The sequence below is a fragment of the Lynx rufus genome, unplaced genomic scaffold (genome assembly GCF_022079265.1).
Source record: "Lynx rufus isolate CCGP_SWC_20201006 ecotype Redwood Valley unplaced genomic scaffold, mLynRuf1.p SCAF_6, whole genome shotgun sequence".
Taxonomy (NCBI): Eukaryota; Metazoa; Chordata; class Mammalia; order Carnivora; family Felidae; genus Lynx; species Lynx rufus.
In genome coordinates this window covers 23189800-23205196 of record NW_025814878.1, presented here as the reverse complement: position 1 = coordinate 23205196, position 15397 = coordinate 23189800, and the positions used below count along the sequence as shown (strand labels likewise).

At 39.9% G+C, this 15397-nt stretch overlaps 1 protein-coding gene across 1 annotated transcript in view; it reads left to right on the top strand.

The window, feature by feature from the left end:
- PDE7B (phosphodiesterase 7B) overlaps positions 1-15397 on the top strand; it is a 141394-nt gene that overhangs the window by 60222 nt on the left and 65775 nt on the right. Inside the window, exon 2 of the mRNA XM_047102309.1 lies at positions 3464-3547. Within this exon, the coding sequence (XP_046958265.1) occupies positions 3464-3547 (84 nt within the window). The remainder of the gene's footprint in view (positions 1-3463; positions 3548-15397) is intronic.

Here is a 15397-nt window from a genome sequence, read left to right as displayed (position 1 = left end):
AAAACTATAATTGTAGTTATAGACAGAAGAAGCATTGAAAAGGAAGCTTTCAGGTATGGGTTTTGTAGTTTGTTGTTGTTGCTGTTGATTTGTTTTGTTCTGTTTGTTTATTTAAGTGTCTTTGCTATCAACTTTCTTCACTGTTTCTTTTTCCCCAAAATGGCATTACATCATGAAAATTCTATTTAATCAAGAGCTTGATTAAATTAGTTGCTAGGTAATTTCGGTTCTACTGAATAATATTTTTAATAATTGCTTTCCATCTCTTACTTGAAAATAATAGATGCCTTGTTGATCCAGAACAGGATTTGGTTGTCTTACTCGTTCGGCTCATTTCCGCTGGACTGCTATTCAAATAAACAACATCTATCTGATTGAATCTTGAACTCATCAAGGGGGTGGATTCCCCTCGTACTCAAGTTTCAGGAGTCATGATGAATATATATTTGGTTTATTGGCAAATAGCAATCAAAGCATACATTGGGCCATAAAAAAGTGAATGCTTAGCTTGTTTCTATGATTTTTTATCCTGATGATATAGGATAAAGGTTAAGAACATGGGGTTTAAGAGCCAATTTCGAATTTGAATACAAACTCCACCCTTACTAATTCTGTGAGCTTGGACAAATTATCAAATTTCCACTGGTTTCAGTTTCCTCATCTGTAAAATGGTCTAATAATAACACCTACTTCGCTGGGTTGTTGGGTAGATGATATTCAATAATACATGTAAAATGCTTAGTACCGTGTAAGGTTTCAAGAAATTCTAACCCTCATGCTATTTTCATGCACTTTATAATTTCCTCACAACAACCCTGTGAGGGAGGCAAAGCTGCTGTAATTATGCCAATTAATTTAAATATTAGAAAACTGGACCTCAAAGTGGTTATTGAGTTGCCCACAGTCACCCAAGATGGTGAAATATTGATCCTGTCAGTAACAGGAATCTCTGAATTACTCACATATTGCCTACCCTTTACCCAGCTTGCCTTGTGATGCTATCTCCTCCATGTTTCCCTAAACCTAAAGCCCTGAATGATAATGGGCGTCCTCTGCCTTAGACTGTCAGATGGACAAAAGGAATAAATTTGGACAGAGGCTTTAAAACCTCTATTGATATTATACAGAAGTTTTCTGGGAAAATGGTACCCTCTGAACTACACAGTCAGGAGGGATGCTTTGCTAATCCTGAGAAAAAAAAGTACTGGTAGACAAGTGATTTCCAACTGGCAAGCCTGAAACCCCCTAGAGAAGCCCACAGGGATGACACAACGGGTCAACAAACCTAAAGCCTAGCCGGCTTCATAGAACGAATGAATACAGGCTTATCCATGCATAAGTTTTGAAGCATATGTCTATCTGATTATCATTTAGAAAATATAAATCATTTAGGCACTGCTGAATTTATTACATCATTTTGGCATGCTGTATTTTCCCAATGGCTGCTAAATTTCACCTATCATGTGAGGGTCTGTGTTTTTTTTTAAACCATTATGTACAGACTCCTTAAGATTAGAAACCAATGTTATTGAGGAGAGAGCTCTGCCTATGAAGTTTAATAACCTAGATTTAAGGACCAGCCCTGCTAGTTATAAGTTAAAGCACCATAAACTCAGCCAGTCAGTTAAAGTCCATAGATATCTACTGAGTGCCTCTAAAGGGCCCGCCCGCACCCTGAGCTGGAGCTGGGTAGGTGAACAGCAGGCCTGAACTTTCTTCCTGAGCCTCCATTTTCTCACCTATAAAGTAAGTAGAATGATAGTGGCTCTCCTCACAAGGCTATTGTGAGCATCCAATGAGATAAACAAGAAAATAAATACACTGTGATGTTTGTGAAAGTGCTTTGTGAACTCTTTAGAGTGCTGTAAACATGGAGTGTTCAAGACAAGCTGCTGAAGACAAGAAAACCCTTCAACTCTCCCTAGTGGATTTCCCATAACTGCTGGCCATCTACCCCCATGAACTTGCCAAATGCTAACAGCATTCCTTTCTTTGATCTCAGATGATATTCATATTTATAAAAATGCTTTTCCATCTCTTTCTTCCTCCTCCCCTTTTATTCCATAAATTGTAACATTCCTTAATATCAATATGGCACTGTAATATCAGATTATACAAAGCATTAAATAAGGCACCAATATAAAATTCAAAGTACAGAATAACCCAGAGGCTCACAGCTTGCAGTTTGTAAGCCCAAACATACACAACGCCCATCTGTAAGGGATAGTTTAAACATTGCCAATGGCACTGGTTACAGCTGAAGGGGATCTCACTCAGACCCTGGTTAACTCCAGGGGGTAGGAATGGAGGAGAGATGACTGTCCCTTTTCTCTACTCATAGGCTAAGGCCTCACTGCCACCTCATGTCTGGGAAAAAGTGGTTTATGGGAGGGGACCCATCACTCGTGGAATTGAAACTTTCCCTGATTCAGTTCTTCCAGAAATATAGAAGATCTCATGTATTTTTCTCTCTCCTCTAATTCCATATTTTATGAGCTAATTTGTACATTTTGTCTTTATTCTTGTCAACAGAAGACATTCACTTAGAGTCTGCTAAGTGCCATACAATACACAAAGCACTATGGAAAAATGCAAAATACATAATTAATATGCATGATCCTTTGCAGGAGTTTAGAAAGAAGTAAACCCAGCATTTATTGCAGGGCAGCAAGTGTTATTTTAGATTCTTCAACCCATGACACTGTGAACCACTGAGGTTTAGAGAAATAAATTTCCCAAAATCATACAGGTAGCAAGTGTCTGAGCCGAGATTGTCCTAGGTCTATTTCGTCTTAAAGTACATGCTCTTTCCATTCTATTTCATTCCCTCCCTTGATCGGGAAGGCAGAAGACACAGCAAAAAGGAACGTGAATGCAGACATTAAAGAAAACCTGCAAATGAATAAGTTCTACAAGCTCCACTGACTATTTCGTGTACAAGGGTGGCAAGTGTCTGAAGTACCTGGAGCTGGGCTGGCCTTCATGGAGCAAATTCTAAAGCAGATCAATGATAAAGCCTGGGCAACGGGGCAGTGGACACTAGTCAGAGAACAATTGTGCTGGAACCAAGAGAAATAACACTGGGCAGTTAAACATTCTAACAAGAATAAAAGCTTTAATCCCAGAGCATCATTTGTTCTCCCAGATTCAGATGCCCCCTCTTTGTGGCCCTCAGACTATGGAAATCTTGTAAATTACTAAAATTTTCACAGATCCATCTTCCAGGCAAATCTAAAAGACAGCAGAGTGCTTCTTCAGTTATTAGAGTACTGCTAAGTTCATTACACTTAACATTCATTAAATATCCCCTCTCACATAGCTCTCTCTTAAGCAAGGTAAGTGGAAATCATTTTCCTCCTGACATTTGGTTCCAGTGACATAAGTGAGTAAGAGGATTTACAGAGGAAAAGTGAATACACTTGGCAATGTTTTCAAACATTTGTTTGGATTTTCTGTTTTTTAGGAGATGTACGACTAAGGGGTCAGACGGGGGTTCCTGCTGAACGCCGCGGCTCCTACCCATTCATTGACTTCCGCCTACTTAACAGTGAGTAATCAAGTGTACCTGGAAAGGAACAAACGTTTTCTTAAAAAAAAAAAAAAAATCTCACTTCCCTCTGAACTTCAAAACCCTCAGAGGTCTGCCTTCCTTCCTCCATGTCTCCCCTCCCAAATGGAACTTAACCCTTTGTCTTTAGATTTCCTCCCTAGTGAAGTGATTCTGGCACTGCCCTACCTCCCAGAGCTTTAGTGAGAATCAAATGAGATCATTTCAGCTTTCAGAATGTAAGTCTTAAAAACCATGAAGCCCTATACAGGGAAACTTATTCCTTTCATCATCCAGCACATTCTTTCCACCTTCATCCAGAACTAGACCAGATGAGATTCTATTTTATTGTTAAAACCCCACAGGGAAACCTACTCACATATGGCCCTTAGTAACTATCCATTGTCTAATTCTCCCTTCTTTGTCTCAAGTCTCTGAGATCTGTTCTTGCATTCCTCATAAAGCTCTACACCATGGCTGAGCCCTTGTAGTGTGCACTTGCTGCTTCTTCCATTAGAACTACCTCGGAAAGTCATTTCTTTCTATCTTTCCCCTTCATATATTACTCCTTATTTGGAGTTTTGCTCAACCTCTGGTTCATAATTCTGTTAATTTCAAATTCCTCTGGAAACCCAAACCAGTGACCAGTCACCCTGCCTGATAGCATGCCTTCTATTGCAATCATCCTGCACTTTGGACTTGGGGGTGGGGGCGGTGGGGGGAGAAAGTGGATAAATTTCACAGTTTGCTCCAAGGTTTTCAGTGTTTGGTTCTCATACCACTTCCCATCGATAAATTTCAAAGTTCTGGGTTGCACCCACAGAGTATTACTTTCCTTTGGCATAAACAAGTTCAGCAGAAAGGTAATTTGATTTACCTCGACCCCTAAAAATTACTAGGAGAAGTCAAAACTTGCTATCCTTGGATCCTCAAAAGGTCAATAGTGAATAGAGATGCTTGTATTTCTCCTAGCTTATTAAACTTCCATAGCAATGTGAAATATCCGTTTTCTCAGCTCTTTCTGGGACACAGAGACTTGGAGTAACCTTTCCATACTAGAGATAACCTCCCCAACCCAGCCCCCCCCAAAAAAATGCATTTTCGAAGACACAGTTGATTTGCTAACCCAATGTAATATTGGATACAGACTATGGGGAGCTCAAATGGTATCTCAGCTTTTCTTATGACCCTGATTAGGCTGGTCCAGCTACTCATGGAAGTTACCCCTTTTGACAATATCTAGATTGTACTGACTTCCAGTTCCCAGGCATATGGTTCCACCAAGGAAGATGGGGATGAGCAGAGGGTCCAGTTAATTCACTGTCTCAAAGAGATCAGGACTCTCCAATGGCTTCACATACGAAGTGTGAGATGGAGAAAATAACCAAAAAAGTCTCTTTCAATATTAGGTGAGATGTTATGTCATGTTTTCGAATATAAGGCATGAACAAATTAGGAAAAATAGGAGATACTTCTCTTTATAATAATTCCAAGGTTCCAAATGATATAATCTGTTTCTAAATTATCCCAATGTCAATAAGCAACATCAGCTAAGAGCATTTATCTTTGCAAGTGGGATTAAGGAATAATTTCCCTATATACATCATAGGTCCTTGCAACACTTGGATTTAGGTTGTTTTTTTTTATAATCTGTTTTACTTTCAGAACATTAAAAAAAACTGAAAAAAAATGTATAAAAATTTTAAACAGAAAACCAATGCAGATAATATTTCACTACTATATTATTCACTATATAACAAATCACATACAAGCAGGTGCCATCCTGTCATCCCTCTTCTGAAGGTCCTCCAGAAACTTCCTAGTGTCTGGACTGACCCCCAGCCTCCTTCCCCTGGCCTGGGATGCTATCTTCCCTCCACCCCCATTTCACCCCGTATGTTGCTCAGGACCCTCCACACATTAAGTGATAGTGTTGGCCATCCATTCTGAAATTCCCTTTCTCCTCTGCTCAGCACTGCACTGTGGATAACTCCTTCACTCATGTCTCTTTAGCAATAAAACATGCTAAGGCGATATCAACTTACTTTCATTGTATTTTGCTTTCTAGTGGACTCACTTTTTTTTTCCTAAATGTGTAGAACAGTTCCCTAAACAGACTACAAGATCCTGAATATCTGTCCAACTAGATCAAAGGATGCCCTCAAAAAGACTGTATTAAATAATTATAAATGTCAGTCATCCCCTATATTTTTCTTGACAGCTCAGATAGGACTGAAGCCCTCTGAGATTCTTCCTTATTTGTGGCACTGTCTATTCTTTTGTCAAATGCCTGGCATACCCAGTTACTGAGTTGAAAATTGAATCAATAACATTACTGCAGTCATTCTCCACAATTTCCTACTTCAGTCGGCAATTAAAGTAACTTGTCGCCAGGTAGAACCAGGTATGTTCTATCTGTGTTATGTACAGTCACGTAAGATGTAATACACATGTCATAGCTCCTACTACTTTATATAGAGCCTATTTAGTTCTCTTTAATGTCATTCATGTTCCTGTTGGGGTTTGCCTGCCTGAGTTGTTAGTGTGTGCTTTCTGCCTAGAGGGAAACATTTTAAATATACTTCTATAAAAATTTAAAAATAAACCCCAAAGATACATTTTGGGACCTTTTGCTAAAACTCTTATTTTTACCAACTGATTCCAATTCTACACAGTAAGTACAAGACTAGTTTAAAGTGATTTTTTTTTGTATCATTTACCTTAATTTTGAGTCATTTTTTTTCCAAGTACAGGCAGAGACCAAAGATTATTTTCTTCAGGTGCTTGCAGTTTTGCTCTCTCTCCCAAGGTAGAACCTACTCTTGGACTTGCTTAAAAAGACAATTTATAGGAAAAACCAAAGCACCATAACCTCTATACCCTGTGTCTCATCCCTACAGCCTTTCTTCTAAAATGCTTAGTGAAACCCACATGGCTGCCACCCCCTGTCCAGAGTGTCCCTGGGGGGTTACCTTCTACCACTCTCTTCAACATATGTCTTGAATGGCTGGAACATGTGTAACAAAAATATACATTACTAGTAAGGCCCATTGCACTTCTCCACTGGCCCCATCAGGCACAGCCCCAACCTGCCATAGCAGAACAGAAAACATCAGAATTAATATCTAAAATAACTTTCCTGGGGGCACCCCGGTGGCTCAGTTGGTTAAGCGTCCACTCTTGATTTCAGCTCAGGTCATGATCTCACAGGATTGAGCCTGGTTCATGGGATCAAGCCTGGTGTGAGGCTCTGGGCTAACAGCACAAAGCCTGCTTGGGACTCTCTCTCTCCCTCTCTCTGCCCCTCCCCAGCTCAAGCTCACTTTCTCTCTCTCTCAAAATAAATAAATAAACTTAAGAAAATAAAATAGCATAACATAAATAAAATAACTTTCCTTTTTTCAGAATAAAGTTTACAGATATTAAAACAGTTAACCAGAATGAGACTGGGCCAATGACAACCAATGCAGTATACCTGTGCTCCCGTCCATGCCTATTTTGTGACAGATAGATATAGAGATAGAGATAGATAGATAGATAGATATGATGTTTATTTATTTTTGAGAGAGAGAGAGAGAGAGAGAGAGACAGAGCACAAGTGGGAGAGGGGTAGAGAGAGAGGGAAGCAGGCTCCAGGCTCTCAGCTGTCAGCACAGAGACCGACACAGGGCTCCAACTTATGGACCTCAAGATCATGACCTGAGCCAAAGTTAGATGCTTAACCGACTGGGCCACCCATAAGCCCCCATGCCTGTTTTGTAAATAAGATTTTATTGGAACATAGCCATGCTCATTCATTTATATATCATTGACAGCTACTTTTATCCACAGAGACCATATGGCCCACAAAGCCAAAAATATTTACTATATGGTCCTTTACAGAAAAAATTTACTAACTCTTAAATTAGATTTTTAAACAAAATTGAAAGGGTTTATGACATCTCCATAGGTGCATTCAGCCTGGTCTGTTTTCCTTTGTTCATGTCATTTTTTTCTTTTCAATCCCCAGTGCCATCAGTTTACTTTCAAGGATGGATTCACATTGGCTTAATTTACATGCGACAGAAATATAAACAGAGAACTTTCTTGCTGGTTCAGCATTTAAATTCCACAATTATAATTTCTATCTGCACAAACATTCTTCTGTAAGAGGTGCCCCTTTCCCATAGTTTTTGAAGACATGGGACTACCACACCTATGAACTTGTCTACATTCTACATTCTACATATAAGATGACAATATACACCTAGTTTGCCTGGCATAGTCAAATTTGTACCTGTTTTCCAGGCATACTTATTAATAATGCCATTTCCCACTCCCTAAGTATTCTGGTTTAGACGACAAATTACAAAGTCAATGAATTTTATAGTTTTTCTACAAAAAAAAAGTTACTTCAAGACAACACCTCTTAAATGTCACTTTCAATCCAGGAATAAAGATCAGAAAATCCTCCTCATAAGAGATACACGCAGATCCATGCATGTCTTGATTGAGAATAGGTAAGATAAAGTTACCTGTTGACAGACAGTATTATTTACTATTTATATTTTATACAATTTAGAAAACAGGCATTTATATGAACTTTGAGAAATTTCTCTGGATAAGTAGCAGAAAAACGTGGCTTCATTGCATAGGCCACAGGAATCATAGACCTTTAAAGAAGATTATCTTTACACCTAAGCATGGGGGGTGGGGGTGGGCAGAAGAGAGTGAGAGGAAAGGGTGACGATTATTTTTATTCTACCTGAGATACTAAAACAGAGACCTGAAAGAGGGCCGGAAGAATGGGAAAGCAAAGGCTTGATTATTATCCCAATGCCAATTTCCTATAGATTTATGTCATTTACTAACTCTGTGTGGAGGGAAACAAGAGAAGAGAAAATGGAGAGAGGAGTGTTCAGAGAAACGTGTGGCCTCAGAGGCGAATGTCGCAGAAGCAATCACAATTTTCTGCAGAACAGGTGGTTACAGCTCCCCTTGTACATCTCTGTCTCCTGGTTTAATATAATCAGTAGGCTGAGTAGATAATGACTAGGTGGAGATGTTCCCATGGCAACCATTTCAGAGCAACACAATGTGATTTCCACACTCGCTCAGCAAAGGAAGTGACATACAAAGCAAACATTCCCAGTGACTGTGGAGCTTGAAGGAATAAGGCAGCTTTAGCTGCAAGTTTCAGGGCAGCAAACTCAGCTGCCACAGAGAGCCTGGAGCCCCAGACGAGCCACAGGACTTTGCAGTAGTAGGTTAATTGGCTATTTGGCTTTTCCTGTTGGTTAATTTGCTAATCGTGATCTTTAAAGTTCTATTCCTCCAGATCCGCCTCTCCAGGCGGGGCCATTATCGCTGCACAAGCATGAGGTAATTTTAGCAGAGCTACAAAAAGATTTTCCTTTACCCATTACTTTTGATCGAACTAATAAATACTATATATTTATGATATATAAATATATAATATACATAATATATACATATATAATTTTATATTAAGACAGAAACGCTGTCTTAAAAATGTTGTATATTTTTATGGAGAACAAGTGACCCAGAGACTCAAATGCTTTTTTTAAAAGCTGCCATCTAAAACGTTACACCATGCAAAAATATAAAGTACATTCACAGAAGAGCTGTCAACCAAAAGCCACCCTGCATGTTACAAACCATCTAGTGCTTAAGTGATGTCCCCATCTTAAAGAGGGACAATTTGCTTATAAACTCAGTTTTCTAAGAAAGAATTCCTAGTGGATGGTGATAGCCTTTTAGTAATCTTCTTAAAGGTGATTCTTTTTTTTTTTTTTTTTATTTTTTTTTTCAACGTTTATTTATTTTTGGGACAGAGAGAGACAGAGCATGAACGGGGGAGGGGCAGAGAGAGAGGGAGACACAGAATCGGAAACAGGCTCCAGGCTCTGAGCCATCAGCCCAGAGCCTGACGCGGGGCTCGAACTCACGGAGCGCGAGATCGTGACCTGGCTGAAGTCGGACGTTTAACCGACTGCGCCACCCAGGCGCCCCTTAAAGGTGATTCTTAACGTTACCTGTGAGAACCACATAAGTGTAAAGAACCTAAATTAAAATGTTACAGGGTGAGGTGTTTAAGGGCACAAACTTGCAACTCGTCGATAAATAAGTCCTGGAAATACCATGTACAACACAGTGATTACAGGCAACTGTATTATCAACTTCAGAGTTGTTAAGACACTACATCCTAATTATTCTCACCATGAAAATTAAATGATAATTATATGACCTAATAGAGATGTTAGCTAACACAGTAGTAATCATATTGCAATATATAAATGTATCAAATCAAACACCTTGTACACTTAAGCTTACACAATGTTACATGCCAATTAAATTTCAATAAAAAAAAGAAAAAAGGAAAGAGAAAATGAAATACAAAATACACTTTAAAAAATGTTATGGGGTGATTTAAAAGAAATCATATTGAGAAGATGATTTCCCATTCTCCCCAAAATCCAGGCGCGCAGCCCCATGGCCCACAATAGAGAACAGAGATGCCAGCTGGGACTAGCTTAGACTTCTCCTGAGTGCCAGGTAACACTCCACAACTTCAAAGTTCAACATTTTTCTTCCTGTAGAAGAAAGACAAGACGTTGATTGTGGTTGCAGCTCCTTTCTGACTCACCTGGATCGTGCTCCATGCTCCAAGCTCCCCAGCATTTCACATACAGAAGTACCAGACCAACAGGATAGTTAGCCACTGAAATGACTGCATTGCAGAAGACAGAATTGACGTTGTCCTGTTTCACCCATTCCCTGTCACTATTCACCAGTGACCATCGATGGAGCACCTCCTAGGGTAGACCGTGAGCCAGGTCCTGGAGATATAAAGATAAAATGAGACAGAGCCCCTGTCTCTGAGAACTTTATAGAGACGTAAGCCTGTACATTTTGATGTGATAGGATACATTTAATAACACATGCATGTATAATAAAAGCATACATAAAATGAGAAACATGTATGCGTATACAGGATTCAGAGGAAAACAGGATTAACTTCGGGGAAGTTGGGGATGGGAGCAATTAACTCAGTCTTGGGGAATTATAGAAGGCGATCTGAAGGAATGAAAACATGAACAGGACTAAAGCAACAATGAAGTGAGGAGGGCTGCACACTTTTAGAGCCATTCTGAAATGTGCTTCAAGACCTAAGGAACCAAGAAAGAGTCGTCCACAACTCTACTCAACTAGATATAAATTTTATTGGAAGATGAGGTATTCAAGTAGAAGCCGAAGAAGTCAGGAGAGATCACTCAATATATCTGACTCTCTGGGGAAAACCATAATGAAAAAGAAACAGTTTTCACCTTCTTTTTTTTTTAAGTTTATTTATTTATTTTGAGAGAGAGGGTGCATGAGCAGAGGAGGGGCAGAGAGAGAGAGAAAGAGAGAGAGAATCCCAAGCAGGCTCTGCACTGTCAGCACGGAGCCCCATGCAGGGCTTGAACTCACAAACCACGAGATCATGACCTGAGCCAAAACCAAGAGTTGGCCGCTGAAATGACTGAGCCACCCAGGCACCCCAACAGTTTTCACCTTCTAAAGCTAGGACTGAAAACAGCCATTGCCTTTTGTTAACCTGGCTGACACTGTTTAATCGATTCATTATTTTTTAGATGAGCGATAAAAAGTAGAAAATTGAATCAGGGAGCTCAGGGAGGCCAGTATTCCCTCTGGGTTGCCATTCATTCATTCAATAAATAGAATATCCACTGTCTGCCAAGCAGGCCATGAGGCCAAGGTGCGCTGAGCCACACCAGTAACCCCGGGGTTGGGATAGCTCTTGTCCCAGACAGCAATGAGACTGGAGTCTGCCAGAGACACCAAATACTGATACCTCAACAATTCCTTTCAGGTCAACAAGGACTGGGGTAGCAGGGGGCACCTACCACATCCTATACCTCGGCTGGGGATTCTGACTGCTCAAAAGGAAACTTTTAGAGATTCCTTTACCCTCGAAGACCTAACAATCTCATTACACAGGCAAGACAAACACACATTAAACCAAGGACCTTACAAGAGCATAAATGGTCTAGTTCTAAAATAACTGACAAAAACAATAAATCAGAGACCAAAGAAGGCAGAGATTACTGAAGTGCTCTGAGCAGGAAAAGAAGGCTTTATGGTCTTGTGCTGAATTCTGAAAGATAAGATAGAGTGTTGTCTTGTGAAGGAATTGCCTAAAAGTGAGACTGAGCTGACATATGGGAGACATTAAGTCATTAAGTAGGAGAAGGTCCAGAAAGTAGTAAAGTATGTTGACTAGAGAGAAAACGAAAGGCTTGGAATGCCAAGATAAAGAACTTGAACTTGACTCATTAAACAAAGAGGGTCACTAGAGAATTTTGAGAAAAACATAGATGCCATAAAATAGTGCTTAAGAAAATTAACTAACACTCATATGTAGGAGGGGCAGACTCACTAAATCAAGAGAAACGTGATCAGGCAGCAGACTACAATGGAAGTAGAGAGAAGGTATAAATCCAGAGATGATGTGGAGAAAAGGAGATAAAACTTGATGATACTGAATGCTGGGAGATCCTGGCGTTGTTCTGGCCATCTGAAGAATTGGAGATGAGATCAACAGTGAAGAAAGTTGGAGGGTGAGTTAGGGAAAGATAGTGAGCTCAGGGACAGGTTTTTTGCAGAAGTCAAGTCCAAGAGAGAGCTGTTAGTTAATAAGGGAGCACAGTACAGGTCAGAAAGGCCTGTTTTGGAAATTCCATTGTATTCCTTGGGTATTACAATCATCCATGAGTCGTATGGCCAGAACAGGTATCTTTGTTCAAGGGTCAACAACAGCTACTTTGTTCAAGGGTTCCTATGATTCTAGTTTATAATAAGCTTGATTTAGCAAAGCATAAGATTATCGATAATAAAACCCACAAGGACGTCTCACCAGCAATTTATTTTCCTCTGTGAGAAACTATGTAAACATGATTCACACACCATCTTACCCCACATCATGGATTCTGTTATGGTACAAACGTGTTTGCTTATGTCAGAGCCCAGCAGGTTTGTTAACTCCCTGGAATGTAGCACAGAGAAATGGCCATTTTCTACTGCAGCACTTCCTTGAGTAAAACCCTGATCCACTCAGAGTATTTCTGGTATAGTGGGTTCTTTGGATTTCTGGAGACAGTAAAATAGGGAAGCAGGAGTAAATTAAGTTTCTTTTGACTGAAGTTATCCTATGAGTCACTGAGCCAGAATGAGTTGTTTGTTAAATAAAATTAAATTCAGCCTCCTACCCAGACGGAAGCACAGCCTACCTCTTGTGACTTCATTAATAAATAAAAGGAGGGGTTGTGTCCTCTCATTTCTATCGTACCTTTAAAGTTTGAGAAGATTTAAATGACTTGCCATAGTCCATATTTAACTCTACATATGAAAAAATAGGGTGTTCCATCCTTAGAATCTTTTTGTGTTTCCAACTTGAGATCACTGGGTTAATACAAGATCAAGAAGATCATTTTCTCTCTAACTAGCAAACCAAATTGCCTTGGGGCACCTGGGTGGTTTATCACTCATAAGTAACCTAAGAGAGGGCAGTAGAACCAGTGCCAAAGGAAAGTGGCAGCATTTACCAAGGAAAGTCCCCAAGGAAGATGGTGGTGGCCACTGCACCCAACCACAGCCACCACAAGAGCTTTAAGATAGGAAGTGCTTAATCCCAGATACAGGACCCATGAGACCAGGTGGAGAGCCTTCTTAGGCAAAGCCCCCAAGGCTATAGGTCTCCAAAGGCCTGGAAGCCCAGGAGGGCAGCTGCAAACACCAGAAACAGCAGAGGTCCTTCTCACCCAACCTGGTCCACCATGATGACCCCACCCAGAGCCCCATGCACACTGCATTACCCCTGCTAAGTGCACACCCTGACCCCAGTTAATGGAGGAAGTTGGCAGAAAGACAAAGAGCTTTGAAGTCAGACCTGGATTTGAATCCTACTTCTTTTGTGAGTGTGGGAAAAATGCACACACTGCTTACAGTTCACATTTATGGAAGGAGATTGTAACACCAGCCTCACTAGAGAGGTAAATGAGATCAGTGTGTCCAGCAGTCCATCTTGCTTGTAATAAGTCCTCAGTAGATGTAGTTGAACTTTGGATGTACCTTCCTCCTCTACTGAGTGCACCCCTCCCCAGCCACCTCTTCTCCTAAGAAGTATTTATTCACCCCTCTCCCACCATTATGACCTTTGTGAAACCTGCTTCAACCTTCCCAGAGGACTAATTACTCAGTCCCTCCTCTGTGCTCCCACCGCATCTCCAAGAAAGCATCCATCACACTGTAACTGAAAACTCATTGAACTTGAGTCTCTGGAGAGTATATTACAAAACTTCCTGAGGCTACTTGATGTAGCAAGCCTGGCTCTGGACCTTTCTGTGAGTATTAGGGAACCACTGACATAGGTCAGTTATGTCATACACATGTTATATCAAACAATAATAACAATAATAGCTAATATGTGTGGAGCTCTTAGGTTCCAGATACTGCTTTGCGCATGGTGGTGCATTTAATCCCACAAGATCCCTATGAAGTAGGGACTACTATTTAAGATGAGGAAAATGAGGCCCAAAGAAAAGAAATAACTCACCTAAAAAATAATTTGCAAGCCGGGGCACCTGGGTGGCTCAGTTGGTTAAGTGACCGACTTCAGCTTCAGGTCATGATCTCACAGTTTGTGAGTTTGAGCCCCACATCGAACTCTGTGCTAACAGCCCAGAGCCTAGAGCCTGCCTTGGACTCTGTGTCTCCCTCTCTCTCTGCTTCTCCTCCATTCATGCTCTCTCTCGCTCTCTCTCAAAAATGAATAAACATTTTAAAAACTTTTTAAATAAAAACAAGAAAGAACTTGTAAGCCAAAATTCACACCCCAAAAAATCCAATACCAGAAGAGCACAAGCTCTTAACCATGTGGACTATAATTCATCTTTATATATGAATTTTAATGTTTAAAGGCAATACATGTATGCAAGATATTCCTTTTATGTGTCATATATATAATTACTCATATTAAATGTTTTCCTTATATTATAATAATTATTTTCTTTTTATAGTACATTGAGACTCTCCTTTTTGGCATAAAAATGCTTCAATATCATTGAACAAATATTTCTATAACCTAATGAGAAAATATATAATCATACATGTAACTAATTTCAACTATGTATTCCAACTGCTCTGGTAGAAGGTGCCAAGTGACAAATTACTCATTTTATCACCCGACCTTGTATTCTTTGGTAAGAAAGAGAAGGGTGTGGTGATGACAATGGAGGACACTTGTCAGCTGTCCCCAAAGAAGAAGGAAATGGAATCACTATTGTGACAAAGTCAGATTTGAGGCTGCCACCGGTTACTTTAATTTCTCTCAAGGGGGAGTTGGTTATTTCCTGTCACGCAAACTGTGCATCATCAAAAGAAAGTTTCTCAAAATGTCTAGAATACATTAAGTAAAAAGAAGCAGGGTACTGTAGATCTTAAACAAAGATCTCAGCTACATTTTTTTAAAGCACCAAAATTTTAACAAGTATTGTTTCTAGATGAATATTATTTCCTTCTTCCTGTCTTCCTGTTTTTCTATCTTTTTTTTACCATGAGCAAGTATTCCTCTTATCATCAGAATGAATGGGATTTTATGAAAAAGAAAAAGCAATGTCAATCTGAAATTGAATTTTTTTTCTAAATAAAGTAATATTAAGATGCAGAAAATGAAGGGGCGCCTGGGTGGCTCAGTAGGTTAAGTGACGGACTCTGTGTTGCGGCTTAGGTCATGATCTCACGGCTTCTAAGATTGAGCCCGCATTGGGCTCTGTGCTAACAGAACAG